The sequence below is a fragment of the Rhineura floridana genome, chromosome 22, assembly GCF_030035675.1.
Source record: "Rhineura floridana isolate rRhiFlo1 chromosome 22, rRhiFlo1.hap2, whole genome shotgun sequence".
NCBI classification, from domain to species: Eukaryota; Metazoa; Chordata; class Lepidosauria; order Squamata; family Rhineuridae; genus Rhineura; species Rhineura floridana.
In genome coordinates, this window is record NC_084501.1 from 7,644,895 (window position 1) to 7,661,723 (window position 16,829).

General features: G+C 47.3%; 1 protein-coding gene across 2 annotated transcripts; it reads right to left on the reverse strand.

The window, feature by feature from the left end:
* Nucleotides 1-1,389: 1,389 nt before the first annotated feature.
* On the reverse strand, nt 1,390-13,656 carry PELI3 (pellino E3 ubiquitin protein ligase family member 3). 2 transcript variants are annotated; one of them, XM_061605987.1, is made up of 6 exons: nt 13,517-13,656; nt 11,624-11,648; nt 8,942-9,043; nt 6,532-6,729; nt 4,347-4,535; nt 1,390-1,956 (listed from the first exon to the last, which is right to left on the reverse strand). In XM_061605987.1, exons 1-6 carry the CDS (start codon nt 13,654-13,656, stop codon nt 1,390-1,392), a joined length of 1,221 nt encoding a protein of 406 aa, XP_061461971.1. The 2 variants fall into 2 exon arrangements, with proteins under 2 accessions (XP_061461971.1, XP_061461970.1); XM_061605986.1 differs by having other exon boundaries at nt 11,624-11,753; nt 13,505-13,656.
* Nucleotides 13,657-16,829: the final 3,173 nt, after the last annotated feature.

The following is a 16,829-nucleotide window of genomic DNA, read 5'->3' on the forward strand; positions in this document are numbered from 1 at the left end:
ACAGCAGCTCCTCCCGAGGCTTTCTAAGGCACAGATATCCTTTCCTAGCCCCGTCAACTGGAGGTGCCACAGGGCTGAGTCTGCAGCCTTCTGCACACAAAACAGGCCCTCTTCCACTGAGCTCTGGCCCTCCCCATTCTGAGGAAACACATACTTGCCATGACAGGGGCCTTAACACGACGTTTTCCCAACGACTGAAGAGTCCACATGGCCAGCTCTAAAGAACGATTTCTGGATGTGCCACAACATGCCCCCATGAACAGATGGGAGCTGGGAGCAGGGCTGGAGCGCTGCAGCCATCACAGGAACCGAGGGCTCCGCCTTGTACCGGGCCAGGCCATTGGACAATCTAGCTCAGTATTGTGCACACTGACCGGCAGCGGCTCTCCAGGTCTTCAGGCAGGGGACTCTCCCAGCCGTGCCTGGAGATGCCACCAGGGACTGAACCTGGGGCCTTCTGCGTGCCTCTTAGATGATCTACCACTGACCAATGGGCCATCCCTTAAAAAGAAAGTAAGATGCCAGTCCTCATGGTTCCGAATAAAGGGTTGATGAGTGTGCCTTGCATAAAGTCAGACCGTTGGTCCATCTGGCTCAGTATTGCCCACACTGATTGGCAGCAGCCCTCCAGGGTTCAAGCAGGGCTCTTTCCCAGCCCTACGGGGACGGGCCATGAGGGACTGAACCTCAGACCTTCTGTATACCGAGCGGATGCTCTACCACTGAGCTACAACCTTTCCTTTCGGCATCATTGGGCAACTGCCCAGGCCCACCCCCAGCAAGGGGCCTGCTGCCAGCCTCCAGCAAGCCCCCTGACCCTGCTACCCTCCCTCCTTTTTGCTGATATCTTTTCAGCTGCCTTCTCCAATTGGGGGGGGGGGAAGCAGGGACAACAGAGCAAAGAGAGGCCTTGCTTTCTCGTTCTGCGCGTGGATTGGGGTCGGAGGGACGAGGGGAAGCAAATGGAGTGTGTTTAAGAGAATGGGGTGGCAGTCGGAAAGGGCGACACTGAGGACCTCTGGGTTATTGTGGCAGGGAGTTCCATAGACCCCGAGATGTTAGAAAGTGAAAGAAGCACAAATATCTACACACACACACAAATATACAGGGAGTGAGGGATGGCAGCGCAGGGAGGCATTTCCCTAGAGGTTTCAGAGAGGGAGGGGGCTCACAGAGGGCATCTTGCCCAAGCCTCCCCCCCCCCAAATCTGAAACTGGCACTGCCTGGGATTCTCTCGCACCCAGCGGACCTACCACAGCAACCGACGGGAAAGCAAATGGAGTGTTCAGTAAACCACGCACAGACAGAGCACCCCCAACGGGTGACCTTGTTCTCAGATGTTGCTGTTTATTTTCAATCTCCCCCACCAGCCCCCCGCCCTCCCCAGCTCAGTCGAGCGGCCCCTGGAAGATGAGACGCACAAAGCCCTGCTGGCCGGTCAGCCAGGTGCCACAGAATGGGCAGGCTGCGTGGAAGGCGTGGGTGCCGTGGGGCAGAGGGATCTGTGCCCAGTACTGCACAGTCTTGGCCGAGCAGACGTGGCCGCAGGGGCAGAAGGCGTGGGTGGGGCGCCCGGGGTCCAGGTAGAGCCCCGCCTCGCAGCCCAGCCAGAGTGGCACGTAGGGCCCCGAGCGCCGGCACATGGGACACTCCCGCTCCAACCCCCCCTTCTCCTTGCGGAAGCCCCAGTTGTGGAAGCCATGGACGTGGCCACAGTTGATGTAGACCCAGGGCTGCTTCTTCTCCACCACACCCCGCTGGGCCAGGCTGGGGAAAGCCAGGGTGCTGAAGCCCACTGGGCACTGGGGGCGGGCGGCGTTGATCTCCTGGCGCAGGGCCTCCAGCTGCTGCAGGGTTGGGGTGCGCAGGAGCCCCTCCGAGGTCCGCCACAGCAAGGTAGCGCCACATAGGTCAATGAGCGAGCCATCTTGGAGGACATTGGACTCTGACTCCACCTGGCAGGGGAAGGAGAGAGAGGGTAGCAGGATGTGAAGAGGAGGCGTCTGGGACTGCCTTCTAGCAAGGGTGCTCAGTTCAGTATTGAGGGAGGCGAGCTAAGCACTTGGGACAATGCATCTCCGCACTTCAAGAAGGATGCAGACAAAATGGAACAGGTTCAGAGGAGGGCAACAAGGATGATCAGGGGACTGGAAACAAAGCCCTATGAGGACAGACTGAAAGAACTGGGCATGTTTAGCCTGGAGAAGAGAAGACTGAGGGGAGATATGATAGCACTCTTCAAGTACATGAAAGGTTGTCACATAGAGGAGGGCCAGGATCTCTTCTCGATCGTCCCAGAGTGCAGGACATGGAATAATGGGCTCAAGTTGCCGGAAGTCAGATTTTGACTGGACATCAGGAAAAACTTCCTAACTGTTAGAGCCATATGACAATGGAACCAATGACCTAGAGAGGTAGTGGGCTCTCCGACACTGGAGGAATTCAAGAGGCAGCTGGTCAGCTTTGATTTGGATTCCTGCATTCAGCAGGGGGTTGGACTTGATGGCCTTGTAGGACCCTTCCAGCTCTACTATTCTATGAGTATCTATGATAGCCTTGTTCGCTCAGCTTAAGGAACGCTTAGGAGTACCCCATACATTTATTCCACTATGATTCCATTTTAAACAGGCATGCCCCCCCAAAGAATCCTGGGAAGTGTCGTTCGCAAAGGGTGCTGAGAGTTGTTAGGAGACTCTGCTGTTCCCTTCACAGAGCTACAATTCCCAGAGTTCTTTGGGAAGAGGGATTGACTGTTAAACCACTCTGGGAATTGTAGCTCTCTGAGGAGGAGAGGAAGTCTTCCAACAGCTCTCAGCACCGTTAACAAACCACAGCCCCCAGGATGCTTTGGAGGAAGCCATGCCTGTTTAAAGTGGAATAATGTATTGGAATAAACTTTTGCTGTGAATGGGGCCTAGGATCACATTCACGCCATACATTTAAAGCACTATTAAGCCACTTCAAACAGTCATGGCTGCTCAGAAAGAATCCTGGGAACTGGAGTTTGTGAAGGGTGCTGAGCAGTGTTAGGAGAGTCTATACCCTTCACATAGCCACAATTCCCAGAGTTCCCTGGGAAGAGGAATGGATTGATAAACCACTCTGGGAACTGTAGTTCTGTGGAGGAGAATAAGAGTCTCCTAACAACTTTCAGCACCCTTGTCAAACTACGCTTCCCAAGATTCTTTGGGGGAAACCACGACTGTTTAAAGTGGTAAGTAAAGTAAGTAAGTTTAATGTTGTAACCACAGGTCATAAACACAGCAAATCAAAACATACACAAAAACATTAATACATCCAAAAATTAGTAAAATAAACCTGTGAATTCAAAATGTCAAATCGTAGTTGCAACACTAATAAAAATGGTGCACATTCTGAGACAAGTCCTAAAATTACCATTTGGCCAGCCGTCTAGCAGAATTTGCAAGTATAGGTCTCTTTCTGATTGAAGTGGTCCCATAGCGCTGTAAATGTATGGTGTGAATGTGGCCTAAGTGTGATGGGGACATGGCCCAAACCTACATCACAGAGCAGGCGGGCAACAGTGGTAGCTGGTGGTTCTGATAGTGCAGCCCTGAATCCACTCCTGGTTTTAGTCCGAACTTTGAATGAGCTGTCCAAGGTGCTGAATGCCCCACTGACATCAGAGGCACTAGCCTCTGCTGATGGGCAGGAAAGGAACACTGAGTCACCTCATTGATCCATCTGGCTTAGTACTGTTACACTGACTGCCAGTGGCTCTCTAGGGATTCAGGTAGGGGTCTTTCGCTAGTCCAAGTGGCTGCGGATTCAATGGGGGTCTTCCGCATGCAAAGCAGGTGCTATGGCCCTTCCCCCAAACAAGAAAAAGAAGTGAGATTCCAGTCCTCAAGGTTCTAAATAAAGGACTGGTTTAAACAGCATCGGTAACACACACCCGGGCAGGAACCAAGACCGAACAGTTTCTTAAGTCCTTAGCTGTCGTGGTGGCTTAGAAAATTATCAGCGCTGACTGGCTGCGGCTCTCTAAGGTTTCAGGCAGGGAATCTTTTCCTGTCCTGCCTGGAGATGCTGGGGACTGAACTTGGAACTTTCCGCATGCAAAGCACGTGCTCTGTGACTGAGGATGCATGCGCACCATGCGTGTAAAGCACATGACTCCCCCCAAAGAATGTTGAGAGCTGTAGTTTGCTAAGGGTGCTGGGAACTGTAGCTCTGTGAGGCGTAAACTACAGTTCCCAGGATTCTCTGGGTGAAGCCATGTGCTTTAAATGCATGGTGTGCGCCTGAACAACAGCCTCTCTGTAGGATGGGGCAGAACTGTCTTTGGCCTGACAGTGGATTCTCCGCGCTGCCTCCCACATACCAGCTTTCCCCGCTGCTGTGCTGAGCGACTGTCCCGCAGGGCATACACATTCCCGCAGACGGAGATCTCACGCCACACGCCCGGCGTGGAGTCCTCGCTGAAGCCGCCGTTGGGGTGCATCACCAGCACCCCATTTGTCGTCAGCCCGTCCATCAGTCCGTCCGGAGTCCTCCACTTGGCCGCCCTCTCCTGCCAATGAACCCAGAGATTGGCATCACAGCATCGCTTGGGCAAGGGGAGGGATGTGGGGGGGCAAGGGTTGTCCTGTGCCCTTCTTTGAGCATGCTACCTCGCAGGGTTGTTGTGAGGATGACATCGGTTTGTATGCCACCTTGAGCTCCTTGGGGGAAAGGCGGGATATAAATGTAATAGTAATAATGATAATAGATATTGGGATCCCCTCCCCTGTGGCAGAGGTATTTCCACCTAATTCTAGGCAAGGTTTACTCCAAGCGCAATCCCTCCAGTCAGCAAGCGCTGCTCATCTTATCGTGATTTATGTATCACTTTTATTGAACCTACTACATATTGCCAGGATTATCAGATGCATTTTACGTTCTTTTAATCCTTTCTGACCAAAATACATCCACTAATCTTGATGATGATGATGGACTGCCTTCAAGTCAATTCTGACTTACGGCGACCCTACAAATAGGTTTTTCATGGTAAGCGGTATTCAGAGGAATTTACCTTTGCCTTCCTCTGAGGCTGAGAGGCAGTGACTGGCCCAAGGTCACCCAGGGAGCTTCATGGCTGTGTAGGGATTCGAACCCTGGTCTCCCAGGTCGTAGTCCAACACCTTAACCGCTACATCACACTGGCTCTCTCACTAATCTTAGTGTTGCCAAATTTTGTGCTGCAGCGAATAGAACTCGCCAGGAATTGACCCGAGCCATCTCATAACCTTCTCCTCTTGGGCTTCAAAAGAGGATTAGACAAATGCACAGAGCTTGGAAACGTTACTTTTTTTGAACTACAACTCCCATTAGCCCCAGCCAGCATGCATGGAGGAGAAGGCTATCAACGGCCTCTATTCACGAAGGCGATGCTTGGCCACCATAGTCAGAGACAGGATGCTCCTGAATACCAGTTGCTGGAAACTGCAGTTGAAGAGAGTGCTCTTGCACTCCGGTCCTGCTTGCGGGTTTCCCATCATGGGCATCTGGTTGGCTACTGCAAGGACAGGATGCTGGACTAGTTGGGCCACTGGCCTGATCCAGCAGGCTCTTCTTATGTTCTTAAGACCATCTAGTCTGCCTGGGGACCCTGTAGATGTTTTTGGACTACAGTTTCCATCAGCTCCAACCAGCATGGACAACGATTAGGAAAGATCGGAGTCATAGTTCAAAATTTCAGGAGTGCACCATGTTGAGAAAGGCTGACCTAGTCTGCCTCCACTTACCACTCCCTAGAAATCAGAATAGTCCTCTGCATGCTCTGGACAGTGAGCACGGAGGTATTGACATAGTAACTAGCTTCAGATGACTTGAATAAGCGAGCCAAGCTACACAATAGGCAAAAGTAGCACTGGTCAAGATTTCCCCGTCGTGTTTATGGTGGAAAAAGTACAACTCAGTGAATTTCCGTGGGTCACAGAGAACAGAGGATCACAGGGAGCTGCCTTAGACTGAGTCAGACTGTTGGTCCACCTAGATCAATATTGTCCACACTGTCTGGCAGAGGCTCTCCAGGATTTCAGTCAAGAGGCTCTCTCAGCCCTACCTGCAGATGTTGCCAGGTATTGAACTTGGGACCTCTCTTCTCGATCGTCCCAGAGTGCAGAACATGGAATAATGGGCTCAAGTTGCAGGAAGCCAGATTTTGACTGGACATCAGGAAAAACTTCCTAACTGTTAGAGCCATACGACAATGGAACCAATGACCTAGGGAGGTAGTGGGCTCTCCGACACTGGAGGTATTCAAGAGGCAGCTGGACAGCCATCTGTCGGGAATGCTTTGATTTGGATTCCTGCATTGAGCAGGGGGTTGGACTTGATGGCCTTATAGGCCCCTTCCAACTCTACTATTCTATGATTCTATGAATGCAAAGTAGATGCTCTACCACCAAGCTACAGTCCTGTGCTGTCCTCCTTTGGAAGCAAAAGGGCGTGCCCATTTCATCTCACGCAGATACACATTCACACTCAAAGACACAAACACACGATCGCTCTGGTGACTCACTCACTCCAAGGAAAATGTTGCGGGAGGCGTCGAAGCCAGCAGCATAAATGCGTGCCGTGTACGGGGGGTTCCTCTCGCAGATGACACGGCAAGCAAAGCGAGAGATGGTGCTCTGAGCTGACTGACCATCGATGGCCGAGTTGGCCCCTGGGGCTGTGTCCGTCACCACAAAATCAATCATACTCTCTGTGGAGCGGCCAATCTGGGAAGAAAAGAGGCAGGGGCAGGAGAAAGGCAAAAATTAAAAGAAAAGTACTGATGTTTGCTTCCTGAACACATCAGTTTTCCACCTGCGATTTCCCACCTGCATCTCAGTTTCCATAAAATGACATTCTCCCCTATCTAAAAAATGGACTGCCTTCAAGCTGATCCCGACTTATGGCGACCCTATGAATAGGGATTTCATGGTAACCGGTATTCAGAGGGGGTTTACCATTGCCTCCCTCTGAGGCTCGTCGGAAAATATTGAGAGTTTCTATCCGCAATTTAGGGCCTTCCTAGAATCTCTGCCTCAATTTGTTATATTCCCTGTCTAAAGTAACCTTGAATATAACAAACTGAGGCAGAGATTCTAGGAAGGCCCTAAATTGCGGATAGAAACCCTCAATACTTTCCCATCTTTCAGAAGATGTTTCATCAGTCTAGGTCAGGAATGGGGATCCTGTGGGGCCCTCCAAATTTTGCTGGACTACATCTCCCATCAGACGCACCAGCCAGCATGGCCAATGTTCAGGAATGATGGGTGTTGGAATCCAGCAACACCTGGACAGCTACAGGTCCCCTGTCTGGTCTGGGTAATGATCAGAGCTCTGTATTCATCTCGATACGTTTTTGTTCACGTCTGTTCATGAATCAGTTGGCCAGCAGAGGAACAAAGGAGCATGGATCTGAAACTTGAAAAAATACATTTCCAATCCAGTGGCCATGCTGCCTGGGGCTGATGGGAGTTGTAGTTCAAAAAAGTAACTTTTCCAAGCTCTGCACCTTCCCCTGAGCATTACTGCCTTCTCCATGAGATCCAGCATCATCTGCGATCTCTGGAATCTCCAGAGCCCCAACGAGGAAGATATGAAAACAACAACATGTCACAACATCCACGGTGAACGAATTCAAGGGCAGTGTCAGAAGTAGGCATCACTGGGTACCTGCTGGGATGCACTCCCTTGCAGGGGGGCCGCTGCTACTCTCTGGAGTCTCCTCCTCCTCGCCCTCTGGACTCTCTCCCCCATCTCTGAGCATGCAATGGAGGCGAAGGTATAACCCCCTAACTTGCATATGGATTGGGGGAAAGTGAGTGGGCAGCAGTGCCTTTGAAGAGAAGGACACCTTACCCAAGTCCCCCCCCCAAAAAAATTCTGGAGGTGGCTTTGACAGAAAGAACACCACCCCCTCCTGGTCCAGTTCAAACATATCATTTCTAATCTCCTAAAAATGTTGCTCTCTGCATGTCCTTTTTATTGTGCATTTATGATGATTTGTACTCATGATGGTATTGGGCTGGTTATACGCAATCCCACTTCCAATACTGTTTGCGCCGCAAACTTTTCAGGGCAGACATGCTTTGTTTTCCGTTAGCATGTGTCTTGTAGCTTCCTGATGAAATCCTGTCGCTTTTTACACCATAAATATTCTGGGGTATTTTTTGTGCTGCTTTTGTTTTTAATATTTTGTCATTTGTTTGCCCCCCTGGGCTCCTGATGGGAGGAATTTTAATAAATATAATGTAATGTAGTCTGGAAGGGCCAGACTAAAACAAAACAAAACCTAGGAACATTTGTGCTATGAAAAGTGATAGGATTTCTGCAGGGCCTGGAAATGAAGCAATATATCTGCCCCGAAACTTTTGCAGGCACGAACAGTATTGAAATAATAATAACAATATTAGATGATGATGACGATTAGAATTTATATCTCACCCTTCTTCCTGAAGGCGCCCAGGGCAGCAAATATAAACAAAACAATTTAACAAGAGGGGGGAAAGCATTCTAAAAAACAGTTGAAAACACTCCAAAACACAATCACAGTTGAAAACATTCTAAAACACAGATAAAAGCATTCTTTCATGAGTGATCTTTAGGTTGCCAGCAGAACTGTGTAAAGCTGCCCCAATACCATCACGAACAGAAACCGTCATGAATGCATAATAAAAAGGCTGTCTGGAGGTGTCTTTATTCTCGATAGCAGCCTTTCCCAACCTTTGGATTCCCAGATGCTGTTGGACTACAACTCTCATCAGCCCTAGCCAACATGGCCAAAGGTGAGGAATGATGGGAACTGTAGTCCCACGACATCTGTGGATGGCATGAAAAGCTCCATACACCAAACCAGTCTGCCCAGTCAGACAGTTGCTGGACCGGAGCCCTAGCACCCAAATAATACCGCGCCCCTCTTGTTGCTGCCAGGATCATAGGTACCTGGAACATGTCGGTCTCGCTGTCATGTGTATACTCAACAATCACCGAGTGACTTCGGGAAAGTGTGTATGAGATGCTGTGCTGGCCTTTGTTACTTAGTGCCTGTCGGGCAGAGGAAATGAAATAAGCACCCATGGGAACACCTTCAAGCTCCTCTCTACAGCTGAACACATCACCTACCCTGCCATCAAGCCTCAGTCTAAGAGAACCCCTTCCCTCTCTAATCCTATGTGGACTGCATTCAGTACGTGATCAAAGAGAAAGAGCCTTGGATATCATTCCTAAAGTCCAGATGCACAGAGGAAGGCAGGAAGTTGCCTTGTACTGAGTCAGGCCATTCACCTATCTGGCTTATTTTTCTTCACACTGACCAGCAGCAAATCTCCAGGACATTCCCAGCCCTACCTGACAGTGCCAAGGATTGAACCATGCAAAGGAGATGCTCTGCCACTGATCTACAGCCTTCCATGAAAGGAAGATTCCAGTCCTCATGATTCTGAATCAAGCACTGATTTAAATGGAGGCATCGAAGCTGCTTTAGACCATGAGTCCATCTAGCTCAGTAGTGTCTGCACTGACAGGCAGCAGTTCTCCAGGGGCCTTTCAGACAGGGGCCTTTCCCTGCTGTACCCGGAGATGCTGAAGAACGAACCTGGGATGATCTCCTACGTACATTGCAAGGCATGTGCTCTGACACTGAGCTATTTACTTTTCCCCAGTGGAACCATGCCTTTTGATCCTATGCTAAACTGACCCAAAATAGCTACCATTGTTGGGTTAAATGATCAGTTTCTAAGGGAGAAGTGCTGGGTTTACAGCTACATCCTCTAGCCTGGACTCTTGTCCCCTAATTCTACATTTTTATTTATTTATTTATTGCATTTACATACCACCCCATAGCCAAAACTCTCTGGGCGGTTCACAATTACAGAACTATTACATGTGTTAATTTTTAATGCCTCTGCCCTAAACATACTTTATAACAACTAAGTGCCCTGGAACGCGGTAGGGTTTAGAAATAACTATTTTAGGAACGGGCTTTTACATTTGCCTTAAGCAAATGTTTTTCAGTAATGATGATACAATAATGCAATATCGGTTTTGGATCCAAAGTGGCCATTATTAATTCTTGCTGGATTAAAATGTGTACATGTTATAGAATGAAAACAAAAGCCCTATCATGTATCACATCACATAGCCTACAAGACCTAACAATCAAAATATAATCTCTTACAACTGAACTACCTTTTTCATGTTTTTAAACAATATGAATACAATAGTAAACAAAAGGATTAGCCTTCCTTAGAAATTTGTTGCCATTTAGAGGGTTTGTCTCCGGTTCCAGTTACTGGGAAAAAAGAAATATATTTTGCATGTACTCAGAGCCACATATTATTATCATGATTTATTACCTTCCCTACACCCAAAGAATGGGTTACAACAAATTCAAAGTACAGCATTAAAAACAATTAAAAACAACCCAAAATCACAAAATAGGGTGGGCCCTAAAAACATACTTCTCTGTTATTGTTGTTATGTGCCTTCAAGTCGATTACGACTTATGGCGACCCTATGAATCAGTGACTTCCAATTGGATCTGTCGTGAACCACTCTGTTCAGATCTTCTAAGTTCAGGTCTGTGGCTTCCTTTATGGAATCAATCCATCTCTTGTTTGGTCTACCTCTTTTCCTACCCCCTTCTCTTTTTCCCAGCATTATTGTCTTTTCTAATGGATCATGTCTTCTCATGATGTGTCCAAAGTAGGATAACCTCAGTTTCATCATTTTAGCTTCTAGTGACAGTTCTGGTTTAATTTGTTCTAACACCCAGTTACTTGTCTTTTTCGCTGTCCATGGTATGCGCAAAGCTCTCCTCCAGCACCACATTTCAAATGAGTTGTTTTTTGTCTTATCTGCTTTTTTCACTGTCCAACTTTCACATCCATACATAGAGATCGGGAATACCATGGTCTGAATGATCCTGACTTTAGTGTTCAGTGATACATCTTTGCATTTGAGGACCTTTTCTAGTTTTCTCACAGCTGCCCTCCCCAGTCCTAGCCTTCTCCTGATTTCTTGACTATTGTCTCCATTTTGGTTAATGACTGTGCTGAGGTATTGACAATCCTTGACACGTTCAATGTCCTCATTGTGAACTTTAAAGTTACATAAATCTTCTGTTGTCATTACTTTAGTCTTCTTGACGTTCAGCTGTAGTCCGCTTTTGTGCTTTCCTCTTGAACTTTCATTAGCATTCATTTCAAATCATTACTGGTTTCTGCTAGCAGTATGATATCGTCTGCATATCTTATATTATTGATATTTCTTCCTCCAGTTTTCACACCTCCTTCATCTTGGTCCAACCCTGCTTTCAGTATGAATTTCACATTTTCCAGGGCTTGACCCTGGCATAAGAAAAACAGGAGGAAGCTCCCCTATACTGAATGAGACCTTTGGTTCACCTAGCTCAGTCTTGTCTACATTGACTTGCAGTCGCTCACTAGGGTTTTCAAACTGGGGCCTTTCCCTGCCCTACCGGAAGATGCTGAGGATTGAACCTGGGACCTTCTGCATGCAAAGCAGATGCTTGACCACTGAGCTATGGCCCTTTCACACTTAAGCCCATCATGGTTTCATGAGTGGAACAGCATTCCTGCTGGCCAGAAGCGGCTTTGGACTCACCTTGGACACAAGCGGGGTGGAGATATGATGAATGACATCAGGTTTCACCCCATTGGGTTTCGGCCTCTTGAAGAGGGCCAATCGGCTGCGGCGGCGGCCCTTGTCTCCATTGGGCAAGGAGCCATTGTACCTGCGTCAGTAGAGGCCAAGACATCTATGTGTTCGTTTGTGCTCATCGCAGAGTGAAACAGAACATCATATCAATTGAAAACTTGATGAAAGCTCAGGATTTCAAATTTCTAATGCTCATTTTTTAAAAATTATTTTTGAGACCCACCTTTATAAAAAGGCAGTCTTTAAGTCCTGGGGATAAATGTAGCCTTGGGCGCTTCCAGATGACCCATTTATTGAGCATTCATCCTGATTTGTTTGTAGGGAGGTTAGACAATGTTGGCTATTGAACGGAACATTTATTCTGATGTGTTTGTGGAGAGGTTAGACGACATTGTGTCAAAGCAAGCGTTATCCCATACTTTCTAGGGCATTTTCCTATCTCTTTCCTCACGGCAGGAACTCCAGTCTTTTGGGGGAGTGGGTTTGTTGCACAAGACTTATAACTAGGGTTGCCAGGTCCATGGCCTGAGAGTGATCCTGTATCTTTAGGAGAAGAGAAAGTCAGCCAAGTGCAGGTGTTCTTGCAACCCTGTAATGGGAAAAACCACAAGGTGGAATTCTCCCTTCCCCTTGCACAACTTTTAAAGATACAAAAGACCTCTTGGAGGCCGGGCTTGGCAACCAAAAGGTCTTCTGTGTCTTTAAAAGTTGTGCTGGGGGAAGGGAGAATTCCACCTTGTGGTTTTTCCCATTACAGAGTTGCAAGAACAGCTGCACTTGGCTGACTTTCTCTTCTCCTAAAGATATAGGATCAGTCTCAGGCCATGGACCTGGCAACCCTACTTATAACTGCACAACCTGGATTTGCCAGTATGTGATTGAATCCAACCCAGAAATAGTCTGGAAGCACCCAGTGCTTAGTATTAGCATGCACATTCGCTTTTATTTATATATATTTTTGTAACTTGCGTTTTCCTAAAAATCCTAAATTCCCAAGTAGTCTCTGAAACACAGAGAGGTGCCCTGATCCACTGCTTCAGAAAGAACAGGCCTGTAAAAAGCCAAAAACAACTCCCCAGCTGTGGATTGTGTTGTTTGCAAAGGAAAAGGCTTTGCAGACTCCTCAGCTGTTGGAGGCAGTATACATTTCCACACCAGTTGCTGGGAATCTCAGCTGGGGAGAGCACTGTTATGCTCAGGTCCTGCTTAGGGTTGCCAGGCTCGGGCCTGAGAGTGATTCTGTATCTTTAAGAGAAGAGAAAATTTAGCCAAGTGCTGGTTTTCTTGGAAGGGAGAATTTCCCCTTGTGGTTTTTCCCATTGTAGTGTTGCAAGAAAACCTGCACTTGGCTGAATTTTCTCTTCTCTTAAAGATACAGAATCATTCTCAGGCCCTGAGCCTGGCAACCCTAGCCCTGCTTGTGGGCTTCCGTTAGGCGTCTGGTTGGCCTGATCCAGCAATCAGGCTCTTCTGAGATTCTTAAGCCAGCAAAACCCGGATATTTATGGCACCCCAGGTGGGTTGCAATTTGTTTGGTGAGATGATTGTTGAACAAGTGTCGTTTCTACAAGGGCTCTGAACAAGAGAGATGGTCAGGGTTCAATGCTGCTTGGGAGACAAATTATTTGACCTGAAAGTCATCCCCCCACTATGCTTGGAAGCGCATGGCAGGGACGCTAGCTGAGTTTGCTCAGTGGTGAGAAAAAAGCACTCTGCATGTGCTTCAGCCTTCCGCTCACCACGTTATTTATTACTTCCCATTCTAGGGCTGAGCATTAAAAGGTCTACCCGAGACCCCATCCAGCAGAAAGGGGGCCCTTCACTTACCCCAGCACAATCAGCTCCCCATACTTGACCGGCTCCTTGGTCAACAGGATACTGTCCCCTGGAAAAGGACAAATGCGGCTGCTTTTGGGGCATGCTCGCCGAAGATCTAGAGACTGGGAACTCACTGCTTCAGGGCTTCCTTCTAACACCATCCTGCAAAGGACAGAGCAGATAGGTCGCTTCTGAGACTTAGGTCACATTTGCACCATACATTTCAGGCACTCTGATACCAGTTTTACAGCCATGGCTTCCCCCCAAAGAATCCTGGGAATGGTAGTTTTTTCAGGGTGCTGGGAATTGTAGCTTTCAGCACCCTTAACAAATTACAGTACCCAGGATTACTTGGGGGAAGCCACGGCTGTCTAAAGTGGTATAAGAGTGCTTCTCTTCAGCTGGAAGCCCTGCCCTTAGCCTTAGGAATATGGTTGTTAATGCTAATTATTTTTAAAATAATAATTTGTTTCATCTGTGGGTTGCTTCCTATGAAATATCAACAACAAAACACACACACACCCCGATTTCAGATATTAAAAACAATGAAAACAGTTTCAAATACAGCATAGATACAGGCAGGGATAAAAATCTCCACTTAAAAGGCTTGCTGGCAAGAGGAAGGTTTTGAATAAGCAGTGAAGAAAAAACAGAGACAGCGCCTGTCTTGATATGTAATGGGAACGAGTAGTAGCGACAACAACAACAATATAGCATCCTCAATGTCCATGCACGGCCCAAGGAGAAATCCCTGACTCCAGGAGCTTACAATCTAAAATTTGACACAGGAGAAAGAGAGGAAGGGGAGAGGGGAGGGGAGGCAGGGGTTAATAATGTGATCATTCCAGTAACATGCTTGGTTACAGGCTTACAGTGCAAACTTATGTATATCGACTCAGAAGTAAGTCCCACTGAGTTCAATGAGCTCTACTCCATATGGTAAGTGTTTTAGGGCTCCAGCCTTAGTTACAGAGTAGGGCATGGATTGTGGTTGCTCGGTGAGGGGGGAAGCAATGCACTCTACACATGCTCAGAAACCCATTATGACTGGATACCATATTCATGTTGCATCATGTCCTTGCATTGTCATAGGAACGCCCGCTTGACAGCTCCCAACTGTTGCCATGGCTTGACCTCTATGGTTTCTGCCACAGGGATGCTCTCTCCTCTAAGGATCCGTACCATAAACACCTCTTAGCATCTCCTGGTTTCTAAGGTGATGGTCCTGACCCTCAGCAGGTCCCCCCAAGTTGCCATGGCAACAGCCCTAAACTACCTCCACACTGTTACCACGGCAGCATCTCAGATATTGAATGCCTCCCTGTTGCCATGGCAACACTCTCTCCTGGTGCTTGCTGCAGGAGGTGGCCACTTGTGGTTCACTGAAATCCTTTAACTGCCTCCTCAGTCCTGATCCTGTCAGTTCCCTCCCTGCTCTCGGGAGGGGTTCGCAGATTATCACGCATAATGCTCCCACGTGCATAGTGTGCGCGCACGCACACACACCATGGAATGAAACCACAAGGCCTCAAAAATGAGTCTTTTTCAGCAACCACAACTACCCAATTAAAACCCTGTTTACTTTGAGCTGGGCCTCACACAGACCTCACATCGTTCTTCTCAATGCCGGGATACCACTCTATAGCACAGGAAGCAATGCAGAGCATGCCTCTGAGCATGCGCAAAGTGCGTTTCCTTTCAGCACTGAGGAGCCACAATCACCCCACATAACCTGTATAGTTATGAAGCAGGTTGGCGGGGATAACTTGAGTGCCTCCTACAGCATCTCTTTCCTTAATTTTTAAAAAATCAATTAAGAAGTGCAAATAAATGAATTAGTATCTCATTGCATCTGGGTCACCAGTTTATTTATTTATTGGCCACTCTGCACGTTGCCATTAAATCTATAAATTCTGGTTAAGGTGTGAAAGAGGCCTTGGTCTGTCCTATACAGATAGAGGGATGTTAAGAGAGACACCCCACCCAATCTGTGAACCACTTTGGATATCACGGAAAACAAGTGCTATACAAATGCAGTTAATCAATCAATCAAAAGTCCTCAAATATAGATGCAACCCCCAAAATATTACTGCAATGTGATCTGGAAGGTAGTACTGGCTTTGATGCCGGACCTCAGGCAAGACTGAAACAAATTATATTTTGCACAAAAGTCAGTCACAGTGATATTCTACATACCTAAAAAACAATCAAACCCTGAATCCCTGAATATTCGTCACTAAGAAGGTTACACAAATAATCTGGATTGAGATTATACACTAATTTATTGATTTTTTGCATGCCAAATTCATGGAAAGATATTTTCCCCATCCTGCTCAGTCTTGGGAGTAGCATTTGTGTGGGTTGTAGGAGGTAGAGGTGCTAAGTTGCAGTGGAGGAGTTGTATTGTCAATAACTATGGAGCCAAGGTTTCTAGCAGTCCAGGGCACCTGTGTGTATGTAGAGGGAAGCTGAATTTTGGAGAGTAGTTTACGTGTACGGATCCCTAGAGCAGAGGTTCCCAAAATGTGATCTGTGGACAGCTCTACCCAGGTGGTCTGTGGCATGTCCATATCAAATATTCATATTGATTTAACTGTATTTTATTACTTTTTCTTATAGTGTATTTTGTCGTATTACAATTTGAATTCTATGGAATGTAAATTGTAATTCTCTGCAATGCACTACAAGAAATACCAGAAGCAATAAAAATACATTTAAAAAGTATACAGCATCTAGCACAGAACACGACAATTGCTACAACAGGCAGAAAAATCATTAAGTGGTCTACCCAGACCACCAGCAATTTTCAAGTGGTCCGTGGTGGTGAGGAGTTTGGGGATCACTGTCCTAGGGCAAATTCCGAGAGACGGAGAAATCTTGAGAGGCACAGGGTTTCCAAGACGTCTGGGCAGTGAACATTTTAAAAAGTACTTTGTGTATGCAAAGGGCAAACAAACTAAAGAAACAAAAATTAATACGAATGTTTTTCCCCTGGGACCTATAATCTGAGGGCTGTGGGGTGAGAGAAGACTGGAACTCAAGAAGATTCATATGTCAAGGAATGTAGAGATGTCTGCGTCTTGAGGTCAAGGTGCATGGGTGTGTGAATAAAGGCCTCAAAGGGGAGGTTGTGAAACAAGAACAAAGAACAGCGTGCCCCTGAGCACATGCAGAGTCTCTTTCCACTGAACCCGCACATCTCTGGGATTTTAAGGGGCAAGGCTTCCAGGTCAGACAGAGTATATCTTCTGGACAGCTTTGTGTCTTGGTTCTTTCTTCTGAAGCGCTTAAACAAGGAGGTGGGAATAAAAAATAATAATATTGATCTTTTAAC

Coding starts and splice junctions, on each gene's coding strand:
- PELI3 (XM_061605986.1), bottom strand. CDS start 13,656: ATGGTGTTAGAAGGAAGCCCTGAAGCAGTGAGTTCCCAGTCTCTAGAT. Junction 9,044..11,623: donor CCACCCCGCTTGTGTCCAAG/GTGAGTCCAAAG, acceptor TCTGCCCGACAG/GCACTAAGTAACAAAGGCCA. Junction 6,730..8,941: donor GCGAGACCGACATGTTCCAG/GTACCTATGATC, acceptor TTTTCTTCCCAG/ATTGGCCGCTCCACAGAGAG.